The sequence below is a fragment of the Podarcis raffonei genome, chromosome 7 (assembly GCF_027172205.1).
Source record: "Podarcis raffonei isolate rPodRaf1 chromosome 7, rPodRaf1.pri, whole genome shotgun sequence".
NCBI classification, from domain to species: Eukaryota; Metazoa; Chordata; class Lepidosauria; order Squamata; family Lacertidae; genus Podarcis; species Podarcis raffonei.
Genome location: NC_070608.1, coordinates 86,882,115 through 86,902,378, shown reverse-complemented (window position 1 = coordinate 86,902,378; position 20,264 = coordinate 86,882,115). Strand labels below are relative to the sequence as shown.

General features: G+C 44.0%; 1 protein-coding gene across 37 annotated transcripts in view; it reads left to right on the top strand.

The window, feature by feature from the left end:
* LOC128418020 (protocadherin gamma-A4-like) overlaps positions 1-18,024 on the top strand; it is a 299,406-nt gene extending 281,382 nt beyond the window's left edge. For all 37 annotated transcript variants that reach the window (XM_053397355.1, XM_053397379.1, XM_053397378.1 and 34 more), the window contains 2 exons: positions 7,154-7,242; positions 15,113-18,024. In XM_053397355.1, coding sequence (XP_053253330.1) covers positions 7,154-7,242; positions 15,113-15,369 — 346 coding nt within the window. In that variant the 3' untranslated portion in view covers positions 15,370-18,024. The remainder of the gene's footprint in view (positions 1-7,153; positions 7,243-15,112) is intronic.
* Positions 18,025-20,264: the final 2,240 nt, after the last annotated feature.

Here is a 20,264-nt window from a genome sequence, read left to right as displayed (position 1 = left end):
TCTTTGTACCTTTAACATCAGCCTGACATGGAGAAATATCTGGCATAGATATTCATGGTGGGGTGAGCTTTACCAGTTGTGGTCACCCTAGTTATCAGAACGCACCTTGTACCCAATTACATTGAAGGAAGTAACTTGGGCCATTAAAATAATAATTATGGCAATATGCCTACTTTTGTCATTCAGAAAAATCTGCATTTAGTAGCAGATGTTTAAGCATCTATTGGCCAATTGAACTTGACAGTCCTTTGATCACGAAAGCAACAATGGAGACACACCTGTCCCTGAGCAGAGTTTTTTAGAACTTCCAGAGCAGAGACAGACAAAGTGGATCTACTGGATATACATTCTGATATATTTTTATTTTGCTTAGGGAATTGACACAGGAAAGCTGGTGCCCACCAGAGTTGTGTTGCACCCCCTGCCCACCCAACTCATAAAAATACTGCAAATTGGATAAGTCACCTGGCTGTTAATAATAATAATAATAATAATAATAATAATAATAATAATAATATCCTACAAAAGATGGAATATATTAAAGAGGTAGCTTAGGGTAAAAAAAGGAGGCACGTAATGCCTGCATCTGAATAGATCTGAGATGCTTTTCCCAGCAGGCTTCTGCAAACTGAACTGCAGCTGTACAAGCAGGAATACATTATGTGAAACCTTTTGCTCTCATCACCACATCTGCACAATTGGGGAAAGTGCCAGTAGTTGAAACTTTTCCCAATTGTAATAGATGCCTAATGAGAGGGAAAGGCTTCACTTGCAGAAATCTTCTTACACACCTGTTAAAGGCTCAGAAAATCTGCCAGAAAATGTTGGCAACTCCAATCCAGAATGCAGTAAATATACTGTACTGTAGTAAAATAGGTCACTGAGTGTTTGATAAAGGGCTTTTTGTTCCTAGATTAGAAGCAACATCATCATAGAAGGCAGCATTCTTCAGCCCTCAAGGAAAAGCTCAGTTTGAGCTTCCTGGTTGTCCAGACTTGCTGCTGCTGCTGCAGCAGCAGAGCTGCCAACTTTTCAGCCAGTCCCTTTAGCTCTTTCTTAACCATTTGAGCTACAGCAGTGAACAGGTGATTTGCTCCATGGCATGAAAAGCTTCACTTCTGATTTCTTCCAGTCAGACCCCTGTTAATGGCACAGGAGCATTTTTCCCCCTGAGCAGTTGCACATATGGTCACTTCCAAATTTTAGATCAGTGTTTGGCACGATCAATGTATATTCTCAGTGGTTTAATTTCATTTCGTCTTGGTCTACTGTTTCTGCCCCCAGTTCAGCAAAGCTTGTAGATAAAAATGGGGAGGGGGAGGCTTATGATACTCAGGGGTTTGTCTGTTGACTTTTTGGTTGGGAGAGGCAGTGGAGATTGGACAAGATGGGCCCTCATCCTCTTTGGTGGCATCTGTGCTGCCCATTTGCTTGCTCTCCTCCTTTGGGTCCAGCCCCACACTGCTGCTGAAAGAGAGAGGTGGGGGTAGCTGCTGTTTCTGTGACTTCTCCTCCTCCTTGCTCTTGCCCCTGCTCAGACGCCTGGAGTGGCAGGTGTGGTTCAGCTCCTGTTGATTTGTGGTGGTGGTTAGAGCATGGTGCTGATAATGCCACGGTTGCCATTTCAGTCTTCATAGGGGCAGCTGCATAATCCTGCATTGCAGCGGGTTGGACTAGATGACCCTCAGGGTCTCTTCCAACTCTACAAGTCTACGATTCTATGATTCCTTCACATCACTGGATGCTTCCTGGGGTTGTGTGTGCTTGTGTGTTTCCTAGAGTGGCAGAGGACCGGATAGCAACAGCCAGACAGGGCCTTCTCACTTGTAGCACCCCTTGTGGGGCTCTCTCCTAGGGAGGCTTGCCTAGTGCCTACGTTAATATCTTCTAGGCACCAGACAAATACCTTTTTATTTCCCCAGGTTTTTAACTTCTGGTGCATTTTTATATATCCGCTTGGATTGTTTGTGGTGCTCTCTCAACCATTTTATTGATGATTTGTGTTTTGCAGTCTGCAAGTTGTTGTAATACTTCCTTGGAAACTCTTAACTGAAGAGCAGTATAGAAATGTTTTAAGCCAACAAATAGGATTTAGCGGTGGACCCTCTTCTGTTGGGTCTTCGGTCTCTGTGGGTGCCTAGTAATGCTGATTCATGGCACCGGCCCTTGTCCTCGAGTCCTCAACTACTTCCACTGCATTTTCTAAGCATTTGCTTAAGTAGTAACTAGGACCTAAGACCTCTTTCTCCAGTCCTATGCTCCCTTTAAATGGGAATAAATCTGCAATTTTTAGCACTCTTACACAATTGTTTGCAGTCCTGTTCTCCCAAATAAGTGATCTCCTGCAGATTAGATAACTGTGTAATCTGTGCAATTCTCCGTATTTTTTCTAGCAAATCACTGTGCCTTTTAAGTGTTTGAAAGCAGAAATTCTGCAAGTGAAGTTTTTACCCCCTTGCATGGAGTGATAATGAACGCCTCCAATAACTGTGATGAGGCAGAGGAGCACTGCTAGGGGGGAAAATGTGGCGATCCTAATTGTCTATAATCACCTGCAACCTACTGTCTATATTTAAAGCAGCTTCTTATCATTGGGACAGTGCTAATGAGGGATTTTACTAGAAGCTTAACAGCAGCTGTCCATTAGTTTCCCTGGGCAAATGTGACCACTTGTATCCTTACAACCTGTAGGGTTGCCACCTTTCTCACTGGCACTGCTTCTCCACCTTTAATAGCAGGTGGAGCTTCTCTTGGCAGGAAAAGAAAATTATGGGGAAAGCTCCACCCAATACTATTTTTGAAGGTACAGTAACAGTATTGCTGTTTTAAAAGTAGCAGTCCATTCCTCCCCGCCCCCACACATACACACATTTCGCCCCTTCACACAACTTCATTTTAATAAATCAGTCTAACATGATATTTATTGAAATCTGGTAAATGGTGTTTGTGGCTCACAGTGCAGTTCAGAGATTTTTTTTCCCGGGGCAAGAGAGACTCCGTGGATACTGAGAGACATAATTAGCAGGCAGGCGCTTTAAATCATTTGTGCCATACCAGAATTCTCTGGAGTTACCAATGAAGTACTCCAGGAGTAGGGCTGCCACCTTGTCTTACTTGCCTTTAATGACCAACCTTGCACTAGAATTGCCCATTTTTCAACTGGCCGATGTAGCTGTGCTGTGTGTCCGTATGCAAGCTCATTGGGGTCAGAGTCTTTTCTTCACAGTCAGTAGCCCAGGAGTTTGTAGGTGGCATCTCCAGAGGTACTTGCAGTGCAAGATCTGCTCAGTGTCTGAAACTGCTCTCTTCCCTCCCTACCATCCACTGCCACTCCATTGCCTTTCTGTTCTGAAAGGTGCCCCCCCCCCTTATACATGCAAACATAGACAATGAAGGACCTTGGCTAGAAAGCCTCGCTTCCTTTTCCGATTCCTGCCTTGCCCTGTGTGAGGAGGCCATTGGTCCACTGAGCTCACCCTAACTGGCAGTGGCTCCCCAAGGTTTTCAGGCAAAGGTTTTCTGCCCTTCTGGCCAACATCCTTTTAATCAAAACATTGAACCAGGGACCTTCAGCACGACAGCACATCCTCCGCCATGGCCTCTCCTCTTTTCTCGCAAAAGAAAATCCAGCGGAACTAACACATTCCATAGAAAATGCCAGTTAAATGCAGCACAGACATACAGTGGTTTAATGGAAGAAGTGTTTGTGATGCAATTGATGTAGCACGCATACACAGCAGGTTGCCATAGAAACTGCCAGTGTGCTAGATACAGGAGGGCCTCCTAGCCTTCGGAAGATGCTGAGCTGTAATGGCTAGAGCTCTGCCAAATCAGGAAGCATTTCTTGGTTTTATTTAAGCCAAAGAGCGGATTAATTCATACCAGTACTTTGCATTCCTGTTCTCGCCCCCCTCTGCCTTTCACACCAAGTATGTGAAAATAACACAGTGACAGAGGAAGGCAGGGTTCTACTTTACATTATATATAGCATAACTGCATAACCTAGCATATAATATTTTCTAGTTTGTTCTAATTCTGTCTGCTAACTAGCCTGACAGCTTCTTCCTTTTCTGGGTTGCCCCCACTGTGTGAGGAGACACGGCTTTTTTGGTTTGAGCACCCCAGCGGGGGGACATTTGCCTATGCTGGAAACATAGTCAAGAGTGCTGCCTATGTGCCAAGCTTCTTTGTCATATCCTGCAATGTTTGGCACAGTAACTGATTTGCTGTTCCACCCTTTTTGAACGTAGGATGATTCTGAAGAGTACAAGGCAGTATACACACTCATACAAAGCAGCCTTATATTTTTATTCTGCTTTCACATTTGTTTATTAGATCCTCTACTTTTATTGATTGCACTATTTCTATTAGTTTCATTTAAGCCTCCCTAGGCACTTGGCTGGCTGAAAGGCAGAGTAAAAATGTATGGCAGTAAGTCCCATTGAGTTCAACAGGGCTTTCTCCCGGGTAACTGGGCATAGGATTACACCCTAATAAAGACAAGCAATTACTCTGGTAGCTGGCAGTCTGTTTTATGTTCAGACTTTTCTACTATCTTCTAAACAAACTTAAGATGTCAAGTTTTATTTCCTTGTTTTTAATTAGAAACTATCTCAGTTAAATTTTCTCTTTTTTAGAACAATAAGGATTATTTTCTTGATAAATGGTCCTTTGGGAATAACTGTAAATATCATTTCAGCCAACAGCATATTTGGTGTTCAAAACGTAGACATTGCATTATTCTCAGCAAAAAACCCCAACATTATTCCTGGTGTTGAGCCAAAGAAATAGATGGGGAATACTGCTGGTGTACAGTTGTCATGGCCAGACTACCTTCTGGTGAGGCTTTGGCCTCATAGAATAGTTATCTCCTGTGTGAGCTCATTAAGATGATATTGGCAAGCTGGAATGTGTATAGAGGAGGGCAGCCAAGATGGTTAAGGGTCTGGAAACCAAGCCTTATGAGGAATGGTTGAGAGAGTTGGGTATGTTTAGCCTAGAGAAGAAGAGACTGAGAGAAGATCGGTTAGCCATTTTCAAATCTCCCTCGGGAGGTTGTGGACTCTCCTTCCTTGGAGATTTTTAAGTAGAGTTTGGATGGCAATCTGTCATGGATGTTTTAGCTGAGATTCCTGCTGCATTGTAGGGAGTTGAATTAGATGCCCCTTGGGTCCCTTCCAACTCTATGATTCTATGAAATATCTAAAGGGCAGTAGTGTGCCCATTCTTGAAGGATCCTACCCTGGACCCAGAGTTTTATGACAATTCTGCTTTGTCACAAACACCCTGTTTTAGGTGAAGGTTCTAGAGAAGCTAGTGATAGCTCAACTCCAGGTACTCTTGGAAGAAGCAGACTATCTGGACCCGTTCCAATCTGGGTTTGGGAAATGAACTGGCCTCAATCACCATGGTGGATTGTACTCTTAGTAAGTGCCCAGTGATTACTTTTTTAGAAGTATTTTAGAGTATATTGCGGACATTGGGAAAGCATTGAAGGACAAGCAGAGATGGAGTTGCATGGTTGTCCCTACAGCTGCACTTATTTGGAAGTAAGTTCTGATGACTTTGAATCAGTGGGACCGGCTTGTAAGTACACAAATAAGGTCAGACTATGAATCAATGCAAGAAGTAGACACCAGGATATTAGAATTAGCTGAGTCAACAGCTCAAGTAACAGTTTTACAGGCAGTCTGAAGTGGTTCTACAGCTGAAGGGATCTGCTTTGGCATCTTGATTTGGTAGAAAGTGCTGCCAATTTCCCCGTCTCCCATTCCGCCTTTTGTTTTAATGTAAGCAGCAAATAGAGCTTTGTGGGTCCAAAAGAATTTGATTGCACCTCTTCATGGATGTGACTTGATAGAAGGGGGGGGAGTTTTATTTTCCCATGGCATTGTATTTTATTTATTGTATTGATCTTTATTACGGCCATTGGCCCATGACACGACAGGGCCATGGCATTGTGCTACTTATTGTTAAAAATGAAATATATATGAAACACGGCTTTTCAAGAATGAGAGAGAAACAGTGGCTCTCCTAATCCACCTGGATCCTTGCACCCTGACATGAAACTCCTGGCTCACAGTTTCAGAAGAGAGGAGTAAGAATCTACCATTACTTATTGTCAGGATACAGAGGCACATACTCAGGCACAAATGCATTACAGACTCTCCAAGTGTCCCTATTTTCCAGGAATGTCCCTGATTTAGAGACGCCATCCAGGTTTCTCATTTGATCCCGGAATGTCCCACTTTTCCTTAGAATGTCCCTATTTTCATTGGAGAAATGTTGGAGATTGTGGAGTTATCTGACCCCTGAGCCACCTGAAGGCAATCCTGTATAGGGAAGTTTTTTTAATGTTTCATTATGCTTTTATATATGTTGGAAGCTGCCCAGAGTGCCTGAGGCAACCCTGTAAGATGTGTGGGGTATAAATAGTAAAATTATCATTATGGAATGGAACGTCCCTGTTCTCATCGGAGAAATTTTGGAGGGTATTACAATATAATGTGTCATTTATGTGTTGAGCTTCTTAACTGTGTTCGGCAAGTTATTGCCAGTATCCTAAGTGCACTAAGGGGGCAGCATGCCCTGCTAAACAGCATGCCCAGTTATTGGGGATTGGGGCTCCAATAACAGTAAATTCCAGAGGGGTAGACCTGTGAGCAGCAAAAATAACAGATGTTTTTGTCATCATTGCGGCATGTGCTTTGTGAATCATGAGTTGCATGAAATACTGAGGAGAAAACTTCAAGCATCTGCCAAAGCTAGGCTCTAGTCCACAAAAGCTAATGTCACAATAAATCTGTTTTAATGTGCCATAAGACACTGTTGTGTACCAGAGAGAATGTCTGTAGGAAAAGTTTTTTCTTTTCCTTGCATAACAAGCACTCTTGCACAACTTTTAAAGGGACAGTAGGTTTGCTCTGCAGTAGGTTCCAAGTTAAGAGTACACCCATGAAGAAATTAGTCCCTCAAAAAAGGATACCTCCCTTGTACCTTGTGCTTTCTACCACACCCCCACACCCCCCAAAAAAACAGTACTAAGAATAGACTGTGCTGTGTGTGCTTTGTGGAGGAAGCGATCCCTTAGATTGTTAACACTGTGTCTACTCTGCCTCTTTTTAATGTTTCATTTGCTTTCTTTTCTCCTTAGGTCTCAGAATGGGGATGAGAATGGGACTTGGCCAAACAACCAGTTTGATACAGAAATGCTTCAAGCCATGATTCTTGCATCAGCAAATGGTCAGTTGCAGCTAACATGTTCTCTAATGTTATTACTTTCAGCTGTGCTGGGAGTGAGTGGAGGGGGTGTGTGTGTGTGGAGGATATTTAATGTACATGCCTGTAAAAGTTTATACAGAAAGCTTGTACTAAAACAGCTTCAGCGTTATGGCAAGAGAGCCAAGGTTTGCGTGCTTCCTGAATAGCTGTGCCGCTATTTATCACCATACAGAATTCCATGGCAAATGGGCAGCTGGCTGGTTTGCAACTCTTTGTAGATTAAAGGGCTTCTTTGTTCTTAGAAGAACTCTAATCTCTTAGTCAATTAATGTTTGTATACAGGATTTTTTCTTTTAAAAAAAAGCTCAACATAAAAATAGCTGGAGGCGGGTTCCCAAATATTGTTCACATAGCTGCCTGCACATCTTAAACAGTCCTGGTTAACAGTTGCTCAGGCTGGTTTAGGACACTGACACGCATCTTTGGAATTAAAGCATTTACATTTTAAAACAGAGAGGGTTAGACTGCGGAAGTTCAGTTCAGCTCTGAAATGTGTCTTGGTAAAAATAGCTTTAGGGGGTCCATATGTTCACCACTGTCTCTCAGCAAATCCAGATCCAATTTCCTTGCTTTGCGAATTAAAGGATTGCTTTTGAGCTGTCTTCTGCACAGTTCCAGGGACCAGGAAGTCAGAAGCTGCCCCACAAATTAGATTGCCTGATGAGCAGTGGCAGACAAGCCAGCATTTAACTTTATAAAGAGAATCTCAGACAAAAGTCTCACAATTTATTTTGTTCTTGTTAATGTTTATTTGTCACTTTTCTAACACAGAAGAGCGTCCCAAAGCAACTTAACTGGATAAGACATTAAAACTCTGTATAAAATACAGTCATACCTCGGGTTGAAGTCGCTTCAGGTTAAGCCTTTTCAGGTTGCGCTCCGCGGCGACCCGGAAGTAATGGAGTGTGTTACTTCCGGGTTTCGTAGCTCGCACATGTGCAGACACTCAAAATGACGTCATGCGCATGTGCAGAAGTGGCAAATTGCAAGACGCATGGACGCGGGTTGCGTTCACTTCAGGATGCGAATGGGGCTCCAGAACGGAACCCGTTTGCATCCCGAGGTACCACTGTACAATACCTTAGCATGCTGACCTATGAATATGAAAGCATCACTTACTACCCTCCCAATTAATAGTCACAGCCCTGGGTAAACAAATAGGTTTTAGTCTGGTGCCTAAAAGCAAACAACAGTGGTACCTGGTGAACTTCCCAGGTGCATTTCACAACCGGGGAGCCGCCACCCTCCACACCTCCCTCAGAGAAGGCACACCAAGAAGGACCTCTGTTGATATGTATTGGGGTCCTCAGCCACATATGGCTGTGTTAGTAAAAGCCAGCACTTTGAATTGAGCCCAGAAACCAATTGGCAGCCAGGCCAGAATTGGTGTTATATACTCAGATTGCCTTATTCCAATCAGCAATCTGGCTGCCAGCTTCTGAACTAGCTGCAGTTTCCAAACCATCTTCAAAGGCAGCCCTGTGCGTAACACATTAATCTAATTTAGAGGTTACCAGAGTGTGGATAACAGAAGTTATCACTGTCCAGAGGTTATCACTTGTGCCTCAGGTGACACTAAAAGATCCAGAAGTAGCCCCAAACTGTGTACCTGCTCCTTCAGGAGGAGTGTTAACCCTATGCAGAACAGGCTGAACCCCAGCCATCTGGTTTAGTGAAGCTCCCAGTAACAGCACCACAGTCTTATCTAAATCAAGGTTGTTGGCTCCCATCTAATCCATTTATCAGTGCTAGGCACTTGTCTAGCGTATCCATCACAACTCCTGCAGCTGCAAAGAGGGAAACAAAGCTGCATATCATCAGCACAGTGCTAGCACTGCACTCCAAAATGCAAAGGGACCTTACTCAGAGGTTTCATGTAGATGCTAAATTGCACAGGGGATACAATTGACCCCTGTGGACCCCACTTTGGAGGCTCCATGGGGACAAACAACAATCCACAAGCATTCCATTCTGTAAATGCAGCACATTCCCATCCACACTAGATCCAAAACACCACAAAATTAGGTAATCACTTCACAAACTGGCTGTTATCTGAATGTTGAAATCCCTGACAATTGCTTATTTAATTACGTAGTTAAAATTGCAAAATGCACATAAAACTAATCCTTCTGAAGACAATGTGTTTTCTGGATCAGGTTATTCAGAGGCTGACCTCAGTGGGACTGTCAAGGAAATGTGCAGAATTGCAGCATGCTTGCAAGTTTTAGATGTGATATCTTGCCTGGGGGTAAATACGGCTAGCTAATCATCACATTTATCCTTGCTGAGCTGACATCTCCAAGTGGCTTGTCCACACGGAGCATTAGTTAGCTGTTAATCCACTTTCCCTATGCTCATAGGGCCAGCAGCATTGCCTCTGCCCATGGAGCCAAGGCACCCAAAGGTCTCTTTAGCTCCCTCCCACCCAGTGAGACCAGCCAGGAGGAAGTGATCTAGCAGCTGCTTGCTCTGTGGGCAAGTCCAGACACAGACAAAGAGGAGCAAGTTGTGTAAGGAAAGAACACTGTCAAAGCCTCTCTTCCTTTGGCACCTTAGACAGGATGGAAGTAAAGGAGCTGCATGTCAGGAGGCAAAGAGCAGGACCAGTGCTTTGCTGGGACCAAATGGGGAGCACCCTGGCAAGGCTGGACAGATCTCCCAGAAGGGCCACCTGTTTTCTACCAGAGAGAGCCCACTCTGGATCTACAAAGGGGATCTGGTAGAAAGGGAAACAGAGAAGCTGTAGCAGTTCCTGGGGGGGGGGAGGCAGGCTCTAGCTGCCTGTGCAGCACACACATTTAAGAGATTTCGGTGCCTGCTATTTGCGGAACCTCTCTCCCAAGCCACATAATGGGCTTAGTTCAGCAAAGCACACAAGCAAGCGAGATGCATTCAGCAATCCTGCTGTTCACGTCAGTGCTTCCTAATGTCCATTTAAGCAGATTTCCCCCATTATTTTTGCCAAATGGAGGTGGGAGGGGTTTATTAAGCATTCACCTCTTGTATTAGCTGTAGCCTCCGCAAATCAACACGGATTGTGGTTAACGTCAGCTCCAACAGGTCCTGTTTGCCAAGTCCCTCTACACAGTCAGGGTTCATCCAGACTTTATTTGGTGCTGTGCTTCTAGGCACAGGTCTGGGCTTCAAAGCTCTGTGTCCAAGCAGTTTTGTTTTGGGTCCTGGTGCTTACCCCACGGAAACCTGCTCTTCACCACTGAATCAGAGCAAAAGGCAATCAGAGTTTCCACTACAGCACAAGTTGTCTGGGAGGGGAGACAGAACCAGGGGGAGGTTGTGAAAGGGGCTACTTTAATCTGATTCAGTGGTAAAACGTGGGTTTTCCCCAGGGAAAGCACCAGGACAAAAAACAAAACAAAACGCTGCTTGACTATGGAGCTTTAGAGTGCGGACATATGCCTGGAAAGTGCAACACAAAAGAAAGCCTGGATGAGCCCTAAATCACTGTCCTGAGTTTGTATTCCAGGGAGCGTGGCTTTAAAAAAATAGGTTACTGTGTCTATACATTCACTGGATTTGCTGCTCGCTTTAGCTCCCCCCACCAAAGGCTCTGGAGATCACATCTCTGCCAAGCGACTGATGCCTATCCAAATGCTTCCAAATGTATTTGAGTTGCAGCTATTCTGCAGTAACTACAAGCAGATGCATTTGTCTAATAAAACAGTCTGTAATGTTGGGGTGTTTTTTTTTCAAAGGAAAGCTATTTTTGTTGCGCAGTTTTAGGGAGAGCAGGGAGGAGAGGAGGAAGGTTTCCTTCCTCTGAAGGGAAAAGGCCAGGGGAGGTGCTGAATGAAATTAGAAAGCAAGATAACTGGGAATAGAAAGGAGGAAAAGGGAAAGAAACTGGCAAGGGAAGAGGGCAGAGTTAAGTTGCAAATTGACTGTGAAAGGAGAATGGGATATGAAATTATAGGAGATGGGTGGGACGGAAAATATATAAAAGCAAAGCCTTCTCTACCTAGAGCCTCTGGATCAGCAAATTCTACCTAAAATGGGGAGGTTGAGTCATAATACCTCCAGTGTCAGTCCTTAGCCTGAGTAGAGCTGAGTTTTGAAGCATCTTGCCACAAGGAAAGGGCTTTGGTAAAGAATCTAGCAGTTTCCAAAGATGGATAAGATATCAGTAGAAAATATCAGTCTCTGCCTTCGTCTGCCACCGCATTGTGACTGGCTCTGCCTGTAACTGCCATTTTGTGCCTGGTGGGCCTCAGTAATTTTCAGCCATCTCAAGGGGGTCCTGGGCACAAAAAGTTTGAGAAGCCTTGTTCTAAACCATTTCTATGGTCACTTGGAAAAACTGTGCTTAACTACAGAGACTGGGGTGACATCCATCATTAGCCATATTCAGAGTCATTCATAGATTGCATGTTTAATGAAGCACAATGGAATGGCCAATCCATGTTTTTCTTTTTAGTAAGTCTCGTCCTCATCCATTAGCATGGTTGTTGAGAGAGAGAGAGAGAGCTCTGTGAGAAACTATTATTTGCAAAGGTTCTGAAGAGCCTAGGAATCTCTTCAATTAGTTTTAAAAACGAGTTCTTTTGAAGCATCAAAGAGAAACCCTCTGGGCCCGTATCCTAAGGCAGGCAGATAGGGAAGTACAGCACAGATTAGAATTAAAGCACCGTAGAAAATTAGAAATTCCAAAGGGCCTAATTTTTACATCCTGAGTAGATATTTTAGAGATAGATTATTTATTTGGTTGGTTAAAGAAAAAAAGAACTTTAAGAGGATGGAAGCAGATGAGCTAAGATTGCATGGGGGCAGATGGGAGGGAACCTGGCTTCTGTGCACATAGGAGACTTGCATTCTGTGATAAAAGGAAACTGCCTGGTGGAATGTTGCTGCATGGATTTTTAGACACCACCTGTCTGCAGGCCCCAGCAGGTCTCCCTGAACTGAACTGTCTGCTGTTAAATAAAGGTCCGAGCATTTGTGGTGGTCAAAGCTCAGGCAACAGACATAAGTGTCCATAGCGCCAGTGATAAGCCCTTGAGCTCTCTGGGCAGGTTCTGTTTCGGAAACAAGCAGAGACACAAGCTCATTTACTTTTGCCAGTTCAAAGATTTGCTTTCCTAGCCTCTTGTTGGCCATAAGAGGTGAGACACAAAAATTCAGGTCAATGTGAGCATGAAATAAATCAGAGTCTACCTGGGAGGAGGAGGAGGAAGACTTCTTAACCCTTTCATCTGCTCTAAATCACTTCCCTAGTCATCTGTTCCACATCTTCTCAGGCTGTTTCTCCCCACTGGGAGCCACAGGAGGAAGAGAGGCCGCGACTTGTTCCCAATAGGCAAGGAAGGCAGCTTGAGTAAAGGATTAGGCAGCCCCTTTCCCCTTGAGACCCTGCCTGTGGTCCTCTCAAGATTTCAGCATCTCACAGGTGCTTTCCCTTCAAATCAAACTGTTGTATGAAAAAAGATCTGCAACTGTAGGAGTATAGAAAGCAGTCAGCGTAAAAACCAGAACAAGAAGCTAAGGCGCTGCAAACAAGAAAACAAAAGAAAGTTAAGTTTGCAAGGTGCCCCATAAAAGTTTATTGTGGTGATTTATTCTCAGCACATTTCTGAAAAATTTTTAGGGGCATTTATTTTTGTTGGAACACTGGTGAAACATAATGTTGAGGCCAAATGCAGCTTATTAGAAAGCTAGAGTGTATATATGCATAATATGCATATAAGATACAATAATTGCTCATATTTTTAAGCAGAACTGTGGGGAATCTGGTTTCCCATTGAGATTAAGGAGGGAAACAAGAAATTTGGGGGGTGGGGTGGGGGGACCTGTGCATATTGAAAATCAAGACTCCATCCATACCCAAGGTCCACCAACTGAAGCCAGGCGCAACAGGGGTTTACGGAAAGGAGCTGCATAGAATTAAGAAATAGAGCCTCTCTTGGCATGGTCATCTCAGGATTATTATTATTATTTTCGTACCAGAACTGAGCTCACAGTTCTGTCACAGAAAAATCTACTCTGGGTCCTGCACTCTGCCTAAACATTCTTTCCCTTCGCAGCCAAATTGAGAAAGAAAACAACAGCTGCTTGTTAAACAATTGGGAGTCAGGAACCCTCCCCAGGCAATCTACTGCAAATAACCCAGAGGTCTGCCAGTAGATCTTGACATACCTTCTGCCCACCTCAGAGCTAGAGCAAGGCTAGGCAGAGGGCGAATGGGGAGTGACTGGCAGAGTTACTGCAGCGCCTCTGTTGCCTGGTAGTTGCTGGACTTACATGGGTCTTGATACAGCAAAGCACTTCTCGCGTTCTTAAGCAAGAGGGCATAGAGGGGTTCAGTCATGCGACTGACACAGACTGATCACTCAGTATTTTTTAACAGTTAAAGTATATGTGCTCTCTTTCTTTATAAATTTAATCTTCTCTGTGGAGCAACTGACGTTTGACTTAATAAATAAATTAACCATAGACCATACAAAACTAGAGTCTGCCATTCCATGGACTTGGATGGTAACCTGGCACCCGGCTGCTATTTTTCATTTGAGGAGCCTGCTGTGCATAATAATCAAAGCCCATCTCATGCCAGAGGGCAGAAAAGCTTTACCAGGGCAGCTCAATTGGACGGTCTTTTCTCATTCGAGTTCCTCAGTCAAATTACAGCACAGAAGTGGGTTGGTAGGTCACTAAGAAGAGATAAGGCAGCGGAGAAGACAGATTGTCCTTTCCCGTTTTAAAAACACAACATGTTTAGGGGTATGTGTACCCCTGCATCCCCCCAGAAAGAAGCACTATTTTAAACCCATTATTAAAAACCCATGCATAACTGCTAACTCCTGGACAGAATGTCTCTCCTCTAGCCAAAATCAAAATAGTTAAGTCCATTTGCACAATTTTAATACCTCTTCCTGTTCCTCCTTGCTCTATTGTTGCTACACATTCAGTATTTTCATAGATTCTTCATATTTTGGGAAGTCAAATGAAAAGGAAGCTCCAGAAATAAACATGGCACAAAGAAGTCCATAGAAGGGTATACAGGCACATGTATTCATCATCAACAAAAGCTGAGTTTCAGGCCACAGATGGCTCATCTTCAGTGAATCTAAAAAAAGTAGAAGCATTTGTATTTTGTAAAATACAAATATGTCATTGTTTACTGTAAAAGAAGTGTTTATCTCTCATTAAAGCCAACTGTTAAAAAATGGAAAACTTAAGTCTATTGTGCAAAAATTACAGGGACGCACCCCTAACCCACACGCCTGCACACCCGCACCACTGCTGCAGTAACACAGCCAATTACAATGCAAGGCATACAAATGAGAGGTCACAGAAGACACACAACACAGCACCCATGTGGCTCCCTGGCCATGAGGCTCCCTGCAAAAAGCACACAGCCTTTTGGGGATGAGGGTTTAACACCCACCTTTTTGCCAAGCAGCCCAGGCATGCAACACGGGCATAGTAAGATTGCTCCTAAGAGCTCTGAGTGTGCTAGCAAGCCTCTATTTGTTCTTGCCTAGAGTTTTCCCTTCCTCTCCACTCGGATCCTCTGACATGTGAAGAAGGCTTCAGGGAAAAGCAGGGATTTATTTCTGCCGGACTGCAGGATGCCACTTCTTCAAACCAGAGCTCTCTGCCTTATCACTCCCAAGCCTTGTGCACATGCCAAAGAGCTTGCTGTTCATAAGAATTCTGGGGGTGGGGAGGTGGGCTGAGTGCATCTTCCATAGATGATGTATAATTTAGGGTCTCGACTACACATTGACATCTAGCAATGACTATGCTAAGAATTTGCCCTTCTGACTTTTCTCCCCCTTCCAATCTCCTTCTCTCAATCCCCTTCCCTGTGGTGGTGTAGAAGCTGCTGCTGCCGCCGCTGCAAATCCTGATGGAAATTCTACTCTGGGAGGAGGAGCAACAGCAGCAGGCACAATGGGCCTCAGCACCAGGTATGGCCCCCAGTTCACCCTGCAGCACGTCCCTGACTACAGACAGAATGTGTACATCCCTGGCAGCACAGCCACTCTCTCCAATTCTGGAGCCAAGCGGGATGGGAAACCTGCAGCCTCCGGAGGCGGAAACAAGAAGAAGTCAGGGAAGAAGGAGAAGAAGTAAGATTCGCAGGATGACATCGCTGCCACCTTAGATCTTAAGGGCAGACTCTTCCAGCATTCCCCCAATTCATAGCCTAGGATGGAGGATGAATGTGAATTTGTGCTTAACCATTTTTTAAAAATAAAAAAGTGTGGAACATGGCGAATGTACATTGCTGTCATCAGAGCTAGGAGAAAGTCTCCTACTGTTAGTCCTCCTGATGTTAAAGTATCTGGAAACAAAACAAAACAAAAAAAAGCCCTGTGGATAGTGATGAATTATAGCTTATACTCTCATGCGGATGATCTAATATGCAAGGGTGTCAGATCTTTGGAATATTTTTCTCTCCCATTGCTTTGCTCCAGAGGGATCTGCACAACATACAAGGCTTAGGGTGGGCCCTGTCCATTGTAAATAATTCTTCTAAACAGGGGTTTTGATTTATACATTTTTCCATTTAAAGAACATTCTCACGTCCCCCAAATTTTGATGAATGCTTTCTGTCCCCACAAAAATATCTCAGTTGGAATCCTTGTTATGAAATTGATGAGGGGATGCTTTAGTTTCTGCTTTTTTATTTTAAAACCGTGTTCATCCTGCATTATTAGAAGGGAATGAGTTTCAACAGCATTTTTAAAAGTTAACCAATGATGGTTGAAAAAATAAAACTGAATGGTTATACCTAAGAGGCAAGGCGCACAAACACATTGCTATGGGAAGCCTCCCAGAGGCAGAGAATGCCTCACATAGTAGGAAGATGGAGAATTTTGCCTGTGTTGATTGATTTACAGTGGCCTCTGACGAGACAACACATCTCATCTACACTTTGATCCATAAATATTTATGTGTACAGTAATTGTTTTCTGGAATAAGTTTAAGGAAGTCAAAGTCAATCGCTTGTGAGTATAGTGAGCTGCCGCTCCTCCTTTAAGCACTGAAATAGCTCTGTTAGTTCCACAGGCAGACGCCTTCTGTCAGTGAATGGGCTCTGGTGGCCTTGTAGGTAGAGAATTAAAACAAAAATGGAATGCTTCATATTTTCTGCACATCGAGCTGCATGCAAAACATTCACTTCACATCTACGGTAGGCCAGCTGCCGCCTCCCAACCTAGAATAGAGAAGTCATTGCATGCCATATACAGCATGATGTAAATATGCTGTGAAGTGCCCACATCCTGGTGGAACCTGAGCATTGTCTGTCTGTGAGTAGAGTTCAGTAACAAGATGCATTGCCCTGGATCAGAGCAGTAGGAAAGTTTCCACACGCCTAGGCAGCACAGCCAAGGAAGGCCCTTGGTTTGCTGGCCTTCTTGACATGCGAACAACAGTTGGTCTGAGGACGCATGGGGCCAGGCACAGATCAGGGATGCCGGAGCTGGAGCTGGGCAGGGATTTCTGATACCAAGCCCCCAAGGCCAAGTTCTGAACGTTAGAGAAGTGAGTAACCATTGGTGCACTGAAGGTCCTTGGGACCTCTGCTATCACCCCCCACTTGGATATAAATCCACTGGATTTAAAGTGAATAATCATAAATCCCTTTGCTGTGTTTCGAAATGACTTGTTTTAGGGTTTTTAGCCACATTGTTTCATAGCCTAGTATGGAGAGGAAGTGAGCGTTTCCTGCTCCCTGTGCATTTTATCAGCTTGTGTTCTCATCTCTTTCCTCGCTCAAGCGCAGCACAGACTAGCAGGGAGCTTCGGCCTGCTGCTGGCAAACTCAGGTTGCCTTTCTATAGAGGCACTGACCAGCCGAGGGCAGAGAAGCAGCATATTTCCAACATGGAGGGCTAATCACTAGGCCAGAAATATATTACTCTTTCTTAAACCTTTGATAAGGAGCTTGTCTGAGATGGTCTGGCCTTCTATGAGCACCTCAGGTTAAACATCTGACAACTTTTCAAAACATTGCGGACCAATCTCATTGGCTGTGTAGTCTTGCACTGCTAGAGCGTACCTGCTGCCTCCTGTGTGTCTAGAAAGCGGGATTTGTCTGTGGGAAGAAACTTCAGTCGACGTATGATTTTTGTACTGATCCCAGTCACCCACCCACCCCTTGTGTTTGGTGACTGCACTAGAAACAGTTTACATAGTTAGTTAAAACAGAGCGCAATCCATTGGGAAGTTCTCCTGCACAAGCTCGGCTGGAATCACCAGAAGCTGCACAAGCGCATGGCAATTCTGTCCTGCAGTTTCTCTCCATCTTACCGGGGCTGGTGCAGGTGATCTTCCCCACAGGATTGGGCCTGGGGCTTATTATGTACTGAAGTAGTTATTATGTGACTCTTCTCAAAGTACTGTAGATTAATCTTAGTCATTCTCTTTTTCCTTTTAGTCAATAAGCTGAAAGTAGTGTAGTAGTGCTGAAAACCTAGTGATGTGTAGGTTTCTTTCTTCTTTTTTAATCTTAGTAATTGAGTTGTGGACATCAGTATTTTTTTTATTCCTTTGTATCTTCTTTACGTGTGCTCTTTGTGCTTTTAAATGTATGTGAATTGAAACACACTTACTGTCCTTTCAATGTGTCTAATATTGAACTATACTTATATATTATATATATGCTTATATCCTTCTTATATCCATATAGACTGACGTCAATGTGTTACACGCAAGTTTTATACTCTAATATTTATATTGCTCTTTTTTCTTTGGGGAAAATAATAAAATCTTTTCTGCTGATGTGTTTGTTGTGATTGTTGCTTCTGAAGGACAAAAAGGAGGGCAGAGCAAGATTATGGGAGTGCTAGACTGGAAACCCCACCCCAAAGTATTGAAGGCAATGTGGCAGAGGCAACAAGGCCAGGCTTCTCTCCAGCAGTGGCTCTGGTAGACAGGTTTTGCTGGCTTTTGCAGTGTTCCGAATCTTTCAAACATGGAAACCTATTTTCTTTACCAAGAAACTGCTGCTGCTGCTGCTGCTAACAGATGAGAACTTGCCTCTGGGAGGGAGAGAGCAATGGGCACCTGGTTTAACCTATACATTAGCCATTGGGAGTGGAACCCATTCTGACTGGACCATCTGGCTCTTTTGCATTTGTGCTCTGAATAATAGATAAATAGGGCACACCTGCAGCACTGTCTCCCCCAGCTATCAGTGATCTTGATCTGTTTCCACAGAAAACAAGAAAGCCAGGCTTCAGCCTGTGGTAAACAATTCATGGACAATGTAAAGCAGGTGTAAATAATGCAGAGAGATGTGTCATATGCCCACTGGGGATGACTGGCATGATGCCACCCCAGTGGTAAGGGCAAGGGGGAAAGAGAATGGCACAAGAACGCAGCCCCTTGGGAAATAGGGAACTTCCCTAGTCCCTGTGAAGGGATTTGTTGCAGGCTCTACGACCCAGCTTTCCTCATTTCCTGTCTTGGGTGCTTTTCCAATTAGTGCCACCATATTGATTCTCTTTAGAACCTCCTTGTGGTATTCATGGGGCTACAGAGAACACGAACACCTTGCCCAAGGATGAATTGGGATAGACAATGTGACTAAACCAATCTCACTCCAACAAACAGGGATGGAAGGGATGCATTTCTGTGTGCAACAAAGATGACAGAAAAGGAAATGAAGCCCCCTCTAGAAATACCACGCTGAGCCTTAGGCCTAGCCCTCAATTAGGCAGGAGGTGCTTGGTGTGTACCAATTAAGAGGGCGGGTGAAGATTCACATGATTGACTGCTTCTCTATATTGCAAGGGAGGGGGAACTTTCCATTTAAAAAAAATATAATGGCTGGGAGAAGATTCTAGTGTAGCTTCATCATAAAACCGGCCAGTTTTATTTGTTACGGACATTGTAGAAGCATTCCTGAATGCCCTTAGCTACATTCTGAGGCGGTACAGTGCAGGCATAAATTTACCTCAGCAGAAATGTTTGCTTGTTTTGAACACTTATATCCTGCCTTTCCGCCACTGAGCTGAAGGAGAACATACGTCCCCATAACAATTCTGTGAGGTACATTTAAGTGGGAAGAGTGACTGGCCCAAGGTCCACCCAATGGGGACATGAACCCGGGTCTCTCCAGTCCTGCAACATTATAGCAGGACTTCCTTTCTTGGACAGCTTTCATTTTTGGTCAGAGTGCTGGGTTGCTTGGAACTAGCCTGCCAAACTTGGTGGACTGCGTGGGAGGAGAAGGAAAGTGATCCATCTAGGCAAAGCCTGGGCTTCTTTCTAAGAAATAAGACTGTCAACTTACGTTTCTTTGACTTACCCTGTTCCTGTGCCTCACACATAGACACTAAGCAGCCAAGGTCTTTCCTGACATGGAAATAAGGTCCTGAGAAAAGTGTCACCTACTAAACTTCCCTGTGCCAGCTTCTGTAAAGAAAACTGCAGGAGCAGGGCGCGTTGTTCACAATGGTGGATATCTCAAAATACTGAGGCAAGGAAGCCTAAGAGGGTAGGAAGGGGGTGCAGAACAGCCAGCGCTTAAATATAGATAGTATGGCCTAATGGGTCTAAAATTATTTCACTGGAAACTTAGTCATGACTACTTGCATCCTATGCACATTTACAATGTTATGCACATTTAACTTGGAGTAAGTTCAACTGAATTCAATAGGACTTAATACTGAACAAACGTAGGGTTGTGCTGTCAGTCAATTAAGCAAATGATTAAATTTGCATGAGAGTGAAACCAGTATTTCCACAACAAAAAAATGCATTAATTGCTTTTAGGTGATATGTACCAGGCATTGCTTAAAGGAAGCATTCCCACTGTTGTTTGAGGGCAATTGTTGTTTGAGGGCAACGTGATGTAGACTTTGCAAGTGAAATGGGAACACAATCAGCCGTAAACACACCCTACACTCTGGTGAGCATAAGCCCCATGTCTATTCCTGCAGTTCCTTTACATGAAAAGCTTCCAAAATGCACAGTACTGAATTTCTCCTTGCCTTGTCGCTGGCTAGAGCCATCCT